Genomic DNA, 12121 nt, shown 5'->3' with positions numbered 1-12121 from the left:
CTGTTTATTAAGCACAAATCAAGCTTCTGCAGTGAATTCTGCCTAGCTGCTTTGAAAGAGTCCAGAAGCATGTTCTCATGGGAAGACCCCTCTACGGTCAGGCCCTTCACTGAATGCGCCACACAGTGTGCTCCCACCTCAGCATAACCACAATGCGAAGAGAAGATTAAGAGTGCGGGTAGTAAACTCTGCTCAACATTAAATCTCATGAGCTATGAAAGGCAACACAAATAGGCTGATTCTCAGATGATCCTCAGAGTTACAGTTGGCCCAATCTCAAATTAGTAATTATGTTGAGAAGGCTGACACTCATTTCCTTCCACACTCAGTTTTCCTTCTTCCAAGGCTGGATTAACTCTCAAGATAAGCCAGTGGTGCCAGATGCCAGGTCATCACACAAACATCACAGTCACTCGTTTTAACACCTCTTTCTAGATTCATCACCAGATCATTAGTGCCATTACTGAAAGGATTTATGACAAATCCAGTTCTGCAATTCACTGTATAATGTCTTTAAAACTAACAGACTGTATAAGACAAATTTCTGAAAAATAAGTAATAGACAAGTCATATTTCCCAGAAATCACTACAAATATTAATACCATTTTTTCTTGAACAGTTATCATGGCTATGTTTCATTTTCTTTTCTCCTCTAAAACTAGAAAGGAAAACAGAAAATGGATGGCTCATTTTTAAAGAAGCTCAATCCCAAATCATATATTACGTAACACCTTGGAAGAATATATTAAAATATGCACTCCTCTTATGAGTCCCTTGTTTTTATGATCATTCTTTGCCACAAAAGCTAATTACTAAAGCATCAGCGGAAACAAATGATCTTATAGTCAGGCTATTTCAAAAGTATAGAACTCCAAATTGGGTTAACTTAATTCAAAAGAAGCAAAAGTAAAATACCATCCTTTTAAAAAAGTAAGCTGTAGCTATTATTTTTTTAAATATTTAACTGCATTTGAGCAAATAAGTAGCGATGGTATGTGAAAGGAGGCAGTGGACTATTACTGATTTCTCACGGAGCAAAGAGTTGTAAACAAATATGTCATAAACCACAAATAATTTTCACTTGATACACTAAGACTTTTTAATAAGACTTTAGAGCAAGCACCTATTCCATAATACAATACTACTACAGTTTATGAACTTATCTTTTAAGACACAACCTAGTTAACACCAACTGCTCTCTCTCACCCAAGTGCTCGTGCGCAATGCACCCTCTTTAATGTAAAACATACGACCTAAGCAGCAAGACTGCTGAGTGGCCAGGCTATCTCTGCAAACTCCGGATGTTTAGATGGTTGCTTGGTCCTGGAGTCACAGTACAGCAGGAAGAGAAATGCTCACAGTCACCTTTCCTAATCAGTAAGGCCTTCATAATCAGGAAGTCCTGGCATGGGTCCTTAAATTTTTATTGACACATCTTAATTGATATGTTAAATTAGTCTCTTTAAGTGAAGTAAAAAAATTGAAGGAAAAAAAAAAGCCTTACAGTATCACACTAAAATACTGAAGGAATCCATTTAATATATACAAATTTTTTACTTGACTAAATCAAGCAATTCTAAAGTTTGATTTAAACAACCATTTTAACCAGTTTACCTTGCAACCTGGCACTAAAGACAGACTGAAGAAAAATTAAATGGAGTCTACTTGAATATTCAAATTATGTATTTACTTTCCTCAACACAGAAACTCAAATTTATTACCCACATATCTCTTTTTAGTTACTTTAAAAATCCTAATATTTATTAGAATTATTACTAAAGTACTCACAAACAAGGTCAACTGTGAGTTACAAGTAAATAAATATTCTTTAAAAAAAAAGAAATGTTAGGAATACATTTCTGCTTAAAAAATAAATGTTAGAAGTGACAGTATGTTACTAACTCATCAAATATTTCTAATTATTCTAAAAACTTCCAATAATATCAAAAGCTTTTTTGTAAAAAAATAATCTGTCACAGATATAAGTAGTTAAGGCAAAAAGCTAGTAAACTGACTGAAGGAAGTGGGTTGGCCAAAATTTTGCTTTAAGCAGAAGTTTCTGGCCCTTTACTCCTTGTGCAATGGAAAGCTCTAAACCATTACCATCAGGTATCACATATAAAAACAGGAAAAAGGAAATACCCACCTAGCTTTGCCTCAGAAGTGTCCATCTCCCATTTGCTTTTCGGAATGTAACCCTAAATCGTACACAGAGAGAAGCTCGAAGGGTTAGAAAGAGACACATACATGCATAACACGTTTGAATTGGAAAAGCATTAAAACTGGGAATGGATTCAGTTTCCACTCACTAGTTATAAACATATCCTTATGGAAAACACAACTTTATTATCCTGGAAGAAAGCAAGTGATCAAATTCACCAGACTTCACTGCAGATTTCAGAGCAGTCGTCAGGATAGGGCCGTGAAGGTGCTTTGAGGCAGGTACAGTTGAAGATCACAACTGTAGCCTCAACAGCAGATGTACAGCAATTATGGTAAGAATGTATAGTTACTGAGCCAGGATCAGTATCATTCAGAGAATTTATAAACTAGCTAGGTACTTTGGAAGTACAACGGCTGTTCTCAAGTAACAAAGCCATGATGTCCAAAAGTGTTCTTCAAGACAGTCACTTGATACTCCAGTGTCTCTTTACATATGTGAAAAGAAAGACTGGTATCTGACCCAACTTTGCATTATGAAGCTCACACTCATTTAAAATGATTTATCCATGTGACAGTTAGAGCTTACAAAGGCTAATTTTATTGAATCAACTTCAGAGCAGTTCTCTTTCACCAGATGAAAATTAGGTTACTTTTGATATCTTCTAACATTATGTTCCCCTATTATACGATAAACCAGAAATTACCACAAGCAATTTACAGCTTACACATGATAACTGAGTAATTTATTTTAAACAATCCCCCCCATTTTCCAATGTCCCAGGGTAGCTACTACTAGATAGCAATCCCTTCTGTTTATTCTCCTACCCAGTTTATTCCATGTCAGTTATCATAATACCCCATTTCCTTTATTTGGACTGTGTTTTCGATTAGATCCTATTATATAGGAATGTTAATATTAGGACCTAGTAAACCAGACAAATTGATTGAAGGTATTTTTCTTTTATGAGTCCCCTCTCTACTGTTGAGAATGTTCAAGGTCAATAAAACAGACCCACATACAGCTGAGTTGAAAAACATGCTAAAGACAGTGTAACAATCTCTACAGGAGAGTTTTTGTGAGTATCATTATTCCAGGAAACATGAGGGTGTTTATTCCAGAATTAGAAATCAGTAGGTTGTATTTCAGATTATAAATTACAGTATCTTTTCAAAAAACACTTTAGATCAAATAAAGAAAGAGCTGTGCTGAAGTGATGGTTTTAAGAGTTAAATACTGAGGAAACTTGCACAATTATTATCTAAAAAAAAAAAAAAACAGCTAGAATCCTTAAGCATCACTATATATATCTAAAATATCTATAATACATTTATAGATTCTGAATCATATGCACTAGGTTTGCAGAAGCACTAAAGGCAGAGTTCTACCTCAGCAGTAAGCCCTAAGGATTCTTTTACCTAAGAAAAGCTTGGATTTCCTCCAGTACAGAACTGAAAATGCAAAGTTTACCAAGAATTCTGTTAAAGTGGTTTGAATGACATGAGACTTGAAACTCGCTCATATCACCTTGGTTATTATTCTCTAGGAATCTTTTACCCTTGGGATAGATTCCAAGAGTAAGAGAACTAGGTTCTGCTATGTGACTGGGTTAAAGAAGTTTCAGATTAATGTTAAAAAGAATACCCATTACTCCCTGCTGGAACCATCCTATTCATTCTTAAAACTATCATCCTTCTGCTTTGTGAAGTAGCAGGCCACTGGAAATAAAGAGTCCAGCAGAGTACAATTTCAAGGCTTCCTTACTAGTTCTCTGATGTAAAACTAGAGCTTTACAACGTTTCCCTTTAAAAGTAATTGTACATTTAATTAAAAGCTCCAAGTTGACTACATATAAGCAAGTGAGATAAAGCATATCCTAAAATAAAACTGCCACAAAAGATGGAGCTGCCAAAACACTGCATTTCTCATAGTTACTTTCAACTGTAAGGCTACAAGTAGCTAGTGATATTATTAACTGTGAAGAATAGTGTGGGCCTTTACGTAAATTTCACCCTCACATTTTAGATTATGTATGTCAAAATGCAACCTGATTAAGAAAAGTAAGACTATTAAAAAACATACTGAGACTCAATTATCATTAACTTTAAAGCTTATTTTTTAATCCACATTTAAGAAATCTAGAAATATAGAGGTCGACACCAATGCTAAATAAAACACAGTTTATATCAAGAATCTTCTATGTGACACATGAGTTGAAGAGTCCATTCCTTGTAGACTATGTCTTAGGGGATAGGAATCAGGATCTCAGTTTGTACAATTTCTTTAAGAGACGTATGAGAAGCAACTTTAGCAAGCGCTGAAATGTCAAATAAACCAAGTAATACTGTGGATTTAAAAAGCAATACTATCCAAAGGCATTGTTAATCTCCGTACCTCATTAGCCAACACTGAAACATCAGTAATTTTATAGGTTTCACTTCTTGAGTGACAGGGTAAGGCAAACATCTCCACATTGTAATCAAAGCACTTACAGGAGATACACAGAACTTTAAACTCACATCATTAAGTTTCTTATCCGCCTGGGTAAAAATCCATTGCCTACACAGTCATTTTTTGCCATTAATTAACAAGATATAACAGAACAAACCCAGCAGACAGTGGCAGCCCTTTGACTCTTCATTCAGTAACTTCTTCTGCCTCAGGTGACAGAATACAATTTTAAGATCTTACGGCAAAGAAGAGACAAGTATGTGTATATTGGCTAGGCTATACCACATACCTGCTGGAATGGGAAAAAAAAAAAGTCCTTTCATATGTAATTTACTTTCTTGAAAAGAAAACTCCCCTATAACCACCCACAGCTAAGTGAGTACAAAGATGAGTTTCTTGGTACTCTTTTAACAACATTGGGCTTTTATGGATTAGGGAAAAATAAAAAGAATCCATAGTCTCCACGAAGATGATTACGGAAGCTTTTCCTGTAAAAAGTGTGTATCAACACTAGTAATCTAACTACAGATCTGAATATAAACACTCCTTAAAAATAACAAAGAGACACTTTGCTCAGAGTGGTTGGTCTGTCTCCTACCAGTTCGCTTTCCTCTTCTTCTGCATCTTTCTTTTCTTCCTTCTGGTCTTCAATATTTGCATCAAAATCTTCCATCTCTACCTACAATATGTCAACAGTCATTTTTAAAAAAGAATTGCATTAGCATTTAAGAAAATGTTGACTCACTGAGACTGGAATGAGCACAGACAGCACAGGCTCTCCTCTATCACACACCATGTAAATTCTAACACCCTGAACTCTGAAGTGGGACTAAAAGATCACAGAAAGATATTTCTGCAAATTTCCCTGAAATTTTCAGCTTTCTCCCTGTAAAGTTAGGTAAAATCTTTTATTTCAAGTAGATATATTTTTAATACTCAACAAAACTCTTTAAGTATTTATCTAATCAAATTTCAAAGTATGAGAAAAGGGGGGAGGGGCACATCAATAACAAGAAGTTAGACAGAGCAAAAAGTGGTCTGGTAGAGGCTGGCCCAGAATGATTTCAACGCAAATGGGAGCACGGGGATGTGACAAGCATTTAGAAGGTAAAAGAAGACAATAACTAACGTGGTGGGAACCAGCAAAAGCTGGCTTAAGGAAGAGCGGATTAATGTTTCCAACATGGTGCTTCCTACTAAAGAAACAGAGAATGCCACAAGAGGAGCAAGTGCAAATGAATTACATTCCAGCTACACTAACAAAGCATGTCTTAGGGAGGCTTTTAGAAAATAACCATAGAAAGCACTTAAAGCACTCCATTTAAAACTGTTAACTCCCTGCCCCCCACCAATATGATCTGGCTAGATTTCTAAGATCAGGCTATCTTCAAACTCAAGAGCCCTGCCTGCCTCTCGCTCCCAAGTTCTGGGATAAAGGGTGACATCATCAGGCCTCATCAAAATTGTTACTTCTAAGGTAGTGATACCACACAAGCCAGTCTTCATAAGGGAAGAGGCATTCCAGAAAGCTATGATGGGCAAAAATCTATGCTCTCAGAAATAGGTTGTTTGTATGTGAAAAGTAAAACTTAGCTAAGCATAGAGCCCTAAATGACTTTTAAGGTCAGAAAGACACTGTACTGAGATGATCTAGAGATAACTGGAAAGCAGAAGAATGTGGACTCACGAAAGCCAAGGAAAAAAAGATATGTTTTTAGGAAGGTGGCATGACTGATCACATGTGGCTGTAAAATTTGGGCAACAGGAGAAGTGTCTGTTTCTGAGCCACAAAATCACACCCAGTAAAGATAGCACCATTTAAAGAACGAGCTCAAACAAAACACAAGTACACAAATGACTGACATAGAAATTAACTCTTCACGATATTTTTTTTCTACCAAACCAGCAACTACCATGTAAGAGTTACCACAGAGTGAAAATGTGTTGGGAACAAAAAAATTAACAGACACTTAAAGATTACTTATTCTGAATTGAAAAAAAGTAGAAAACTCAATAGCTCTGACCCTAGTACCAAGGTTTAGACCAATGCCTAAAACACAGTGAAGTGAGGTAAACTGACATCTCAAATGACGTGAACCGGAAGTGATGAACCAAGAACACATAATCCATGTAGCACTCCTGACATGGCTTGTTTGTTCTTCCACATCTACTTGTTTACTCACTCACTCAGTCAGGCACATGTGTGTGTGTGTGTGAATGCACACATGTGCCCAGCAGGAGGACAGAGAGCAGCTTGCAATTACCCATTCAGCCATCTCCCCAGACCCTTCTGCTATTTAATTAAACCCAAACTAGTGGAATTAAAGGTGTGTGCAGATTTATTTTCTGAGACAGGGTTTCTTACTGAATGTGGAGCTCACCAATTTGGTTAGTGAGTCAGTGAGCCCCAGGGATCTCTCTCATCCACACCCTCAAAGTGCTAGGATTACAGGCAAGGGCCAATATGTCCATTTTATATGAAGCTGGGAATCAAAACTCAGGTCAAATGCTTTCATGGCAAACACTTTACTAAATGAGGCATTTAAAAAAAATTATGTAAGTCCCAAAAAAGGTAGGCGTGGTGGTACATGCCTTCTCTGTGAATTTAAGGCCAGCCTGATCTACAAAAGGAATTCCAGGACAGGCAGGGACTACAATGTTTCATGCTACCACCACTGAAAAGAGGTGTCACAAGTACATCATCAGGATAGGAGAGGAATACAGACTATTTTTAAGCTAATTCAGGTGCTGTTCCTGGCTTTGCTCCCCGGCTTGTCATGGGCATAATGAGCTCCCACAATCAGGTGGAGCAAAGTGGGAATGGTGGAGACCTCAGGTGGCAGTAAGCGAAATGAGAACAGACTCTCTGGAGACAGGCTTCAGTGAGATAGCTCATTTAATTAGGAGAGAGGGGAATGAAGGATTTTTAAATCTCTCAGGGTAAGTGAAGACTATTGGAGTGGATGTTCATCATTGGTTGAGGCCAAGGTGCTGGGAACGCTTCATTTGCACAAGGAGGAATTCTGGGTACTTGCTGGACATGACCTTTTAAGGAGAGAGGACGTTTAACCTGTCTCCCAGCTATGTGACCTCCTCTGGTAGGGCCAGGACTACATGTGCTGGGACATGCAGGACCAGGGCAGGGAGGCGGAGTGGTCCTACTCCTGCCGATCTCAGGATGAGATTCCCGGGGTTTGGATGCACCTCAACCCCACTCTTGTTCAGGACCAGCACCTCCTGATCCCATATCTTCCACTTTTTGTTATATAAAGGGAGGTATCATCAAAGTTGTCTGTCTCCGTTTGTGGGAAGGTCTGGTATTACATCAGGACCTGCTTAGTAGCAATCCTGGTAATGTTGCTTGTCTGTTGTGTAGAAACTGAATAAGGCAGGGCCTAACACAAGCAGGGTCCCAAAAGCTAGGATGGGGCCAAGGAGGGGAAGGAACCAAGCAATTAAAAGCAACTTTCTTCCCCTGGTACAACATAAGTCTCCCCTTGATTTTGCTTCTGCTTCTGCCGCCGGGGGTAGGGATGGCGTGTCTCCTCTTTCCCTTACCCTGCCGCAAGATGCAGGCCATCTTCTTGTTTGGTAAGGTGCTATTGGACATTTCTGTCTGTCTGAGTGGAAGGCAAAATAACTAAAATACAATTAAACTTTAGATTCGTATGTGCGTCTTGTAATTTCTTTTCCACAGCCAATTCTCTTTCAGCCTCAGCTGATAATTTTCTTGGACTATTTAGGTTCGAATCACCATGTAAGGTTTGGAATAAATTACTTCGCTCTTGAGTAATTAATCTAATAGTAGGCCTTGGCCAATCTCTTTTGATCTGTACCTTCCATGGTTGGATTCCTATCCTATATCTCAGATAATCAACAGAATTCTCTCCCTGTATTTCTTTAGGAGCAATCTGCAATCCCCAACAAGGAAAAATTCCTTTTTAGTTCATGAAATATTTTAAGGTTACCTACATCTGAATCAGCCAATAAAGTATCACCCATACAATGCATGGCTAATACCTTTGGAAATTTAAATAGCATTGGCTTAGTGCTTTATTCCTTGATTGTTTGGTTTTGTACTGGAAGTTTAGCTCACCCTAAATTTTTTTCTCCCATGAAAAGGACTACTGATTGAGTTATTCCCATTATTAGTGGGGGGGTGGGGGGAATTCCACAAAGGGACCTTTGATATTGAGTTATTCCTGCTATGAGGTAAAAATAAAAAACATTCAAACAAAAATAAACTGGTGGGTTCTTCTCAGCCCGCCCAGAAGACTTAACCTGGCGGTTCATGTCCAGCTATGCTGGTGGGCCAAGCAGATGTTGTTGTTGTTGTTTCTTGTTCTTCTGACCCCTCAACGTGTTCATCTTGCATCCCTTCTCCAAGTCCTTCAGCCCCTCCCCTCCAGGGGTGTTGAGCAATCCATGGGCAGGTAGAAGGTGTCGAACCAAGCTGGTGTGGTCTTGTGAGCCAGAGGGCGGGGTGATTCTGTCCCAGGCTTGAAGAACAAGGCAGAGGTGCACCTGATCCTGCTGGCTGGGCTGCCTGTTGGTCTCCCTCGGAGAAAATCCCCTTTTTAAAGTGGTGATTCCACTTTGGAGGAGTGATCCGGCCAGGGCGGGGTGGACATTAACTGGGAGTGCCTGGATCTCCAGACCCTTGGTAGAGTTCCAGAGGTTGCGGAGCTGCTGGGTAGTGGATGGAAGGGGGTATTGGATGGGGCCGAAGTGAGCCACCAAGAGTGACCAAGCAATTGTTTTGCAACTCTCCTAGTTTCCCAAGATAGAAAAAGTTTTGAAAAGCTGAGGTCAAAGAGGAACTTTCCCAGGAAGCCTTTGGGCTTCTTGATTCCCCAAAGTCCCAGATGTGAGCTTTCCTGCAAATTTCAGAGAAAGTGCCCTAATGGCATTTAAGTGATTGATGTGTAACTGGATTTCTTTCTTTTTAAGGAGAAAAAGATAGGGGGCTATGGTCAATGTCCAAACAGGCTGTCACGGTTCAGATAGAGGGCTGGAGGCCTTCCACCCATGCCAAGGAGCAGCCTTGGCTCTGCAGAGGGTATCAACTGCTACTGATCCCTTATGGTGATGCAAACTGGAAGTAAGAGAGCAGGAAGAGACAGACTGCCAGGCCTCGTAAAGGAGATGCAAGATCAGGTGACGCAGATGGATGTTCCCTCTGGCAGAAACTGCCTCACACTCAAGGAAATTCAGACTGAATTAAGGAAGTGACTAATGAGTGAGCAGAGGTGGGGGAAAGGAGGGTTAAGTGAAATAAATAAATAAATAAATTAGGAAATTTATTTTACTTAATATAGTATTATATCAATGTTAACTCTTTTTTCTCTTTGTTTTTTTTTTTTTTTTTTTTTTTGAGACAGGGTCTATGTAGATAGTTCTGGCTGTCCTGGAACTCACTTCACAGACCAGGCTGGCCTTGAACTCACAGACCAGCCTCTTCCTTGAATGCTGGGATTAAAGGTATGGGCTATTAGCATGGTTAATGCTAAATTTCTTAAATTTTATAATTAACTGGATTTATTACAGAATGTCCCTGTTCTTAGGAGATAGCCATGGGAATGATGGCTTATGATGTTTTTTTTTCAACTCAACTCTCTTATGATTTTACAATAATGGTATAAAATAAAGTAACTAAGTATAAAGAAAATGTGGGACAATATTCACAATTGGATTGGTTAAGATCATTAAGTCGTATAAGTGTGCTCTTACATTGCTCATGTAAGTTTTCTGGAAGTTTCAAAGTAAAGAAGGTGAAGAATGTGTTGCTTACTATGAACTGCATTTGAGGAAAAGATGCACACTTACTTCTTCAATTGCAGCATCTTGAAGCAAGGAACGAATGTCTAGACGCATCATATGACGAGGTGCGGTTTCCCAATGATCAGCCATCTATTGAGATATTCAAAACAAGTTATCTCAGACAACTACACCAATTAAGACCAAGTAAGCCATCAAGATAAATGCAAATAATGCTGTAACTTTAACACAGTTCCAAGAAGAGCTAGGCAACCCTTTCCACTTACAACACAGAAAAGAAAACAATTACCAAAGCAGGTAGGAAAAAAGACTCCCTAAAAGACTCCCAAAGGGTAAGAGCTTATGACAAGAGTGCCGATGTTGAAAGAATGGTTGGGGTGCTCTAACATGCTGTGTTTCTGAAAAATCACCTTATTTATTTCTTTAAGCTTTCTTCCATGAATATTTCTCTTGCCACAAGTCTGGTTATCGACACTCATTTCAGCCAAATACACCTAAATAAAAATGAGTAATGATTAGGCCAAGACATATAAAACTCACACTAAAAATGCTTCAGAGTTCTTAAAGACTATATATACCTCAAAACCCTTGGTTTTTGCTGCACTCCAAAACTGGTCAAAATGTCTAACTCTGTCATTGATAGCATCCAGAATGATAAAGGGGAAAAAGCCATCATCCAGCGTCTTTTTAAAAGTTTTGAACATGCTGGTGCGGTAAGTCTCCTCCATCTCAGCCTCATATTCATACTCCATAACCTAAAACCCGAAAAGAGCAAACAAGATGAGGAAATTAGCCTCAGTCTGAAACTGAAACAGGAGAACTTTACACTCTTTCCTTCACACCTAAGTTATCAAGTCTGTGTCTAGACGACAGTCATTTCAAAAATCCCCCAATGCAGCCGAGCAGTGGTGGCACTTGCCTTTAATGCCAGTACTCGAGGGGCAGAGGCAGGCAGATCTTTGTGAGTTCAAGGCCAGCCTGGTCTACAAAGTGAGTTCCAGGACAGCCAGAGCTATTATACAAAGAAACCCTGTCTCAAAACAAAACAAAACAAAACAAAAACCGCAATGCAAGCCAGGAGTGGTGGTGCACAACTTGAATCCCAGTTCAGGCATAATCCCAGTGAGGCAGGCATATCCTGTAAGCTCAAGGCCAACTTTGTCTACCTGGCAAATTCCAGATCAGCCAGGGCTACACAGTAAGACCCTGCCTCAAAACAAAACAAAACAAACAAACAAATAAATAAAATAAAACAAAACACACAAAAAACCAAAATCAACAACCAACCCTGTCTCAAGAAAAAACAAAAACAAAAACAAAAAACAAAAAACAAAAAACAAAATAGGGTCCCCCATCTCTCCCTGAACATATTTTACTTAAAATCCCACCAATGGGTCTAGGAGGATTACATCATACCTTCTTTTTCACTTTCTTTCCAGAATCTGGATCTTTTTCTTCTTTTTCTACTTCAGTGATAAAATAATCATCCAGACTTAAAACCCTGGGTGCGGGTCCTCCAAATTCTACTTCCTTATCCTAAGAACACAGCAGCCCGGAAAGTTAAAACATTATGAACCAAACTGACAAACACTAAAGTCACTAAAGTTGTGACTAAAGAAAAATTTCTGGTGGTTTCTAATTAACTAAAAGCAAAATTATTTATTGAAATGGAAAAAGGAACACATCTACTAAGAACCTACGGGCCTCAATAACTGATCAAATGGGAGATAC

The 12121-nt window shown here is 38.7% G+C and overlaps 1 protein-coding gene across 3 annotated transcripts in view; it reads right to left on the bottom strand.

Annotated features, from left to right (window-relative positions):
- Positions 1–12121, bottom strand: part of Ylpm1 (YLP motif containing 1) — a 72107-nt gene that overhangs the window by 10493 nt on the left and 49493 nt on the right. For 2 of the 3 annotated variants that reach the window (XM_021634181.2, XM_021634183.2), the window contains 6 exons: positions 11807–11926; positions 10969–11145; positions 10801–10884; positions 10439–10522; positions 5211–5291; positions 2147–2198 (listed from right to left, as the gene is read on the bottom strand). In XM_021634181.2, the coding sequence (XP_021489856.1) occupies positions 2147–2198; positions 5211–5291; positions 10439–10522; positions 10801–10884; positions 10969–11145; positions 11807–11926 (598 nt within the window). The remainder of the gene's footprint in view (positions 1–2146; positions 2199–5210; positions 5292–10438; positions 10523–10800; positions 10885–10968; positions 11146–11806; positions 11927–12121) is intronic. The other variant, XR_009593032.1, reaches the window with a different exon arrangement.

This window comes from Meriones unguiculatus, chromosome 7 (genome assembly GCF_030254825.1).
Source record: "Meriones unguiculatus strain TT.TT164.6M chromosome 7, Bangor_MerUng_6.1, whole genome shotgun sequence".
In the NCBI taxonomy this organism is placed as follows: Eukaryota; Metazoa; Chordata; class Mammalia; order Rodentia; family Muridae; genus Meriones; species Meriones unguiculatus.
The sequence above is the reverse complement of the archived record's forward strand: the minus strand, read 5'-3'. Positions and strand labels throughout refer to the sequence as shown.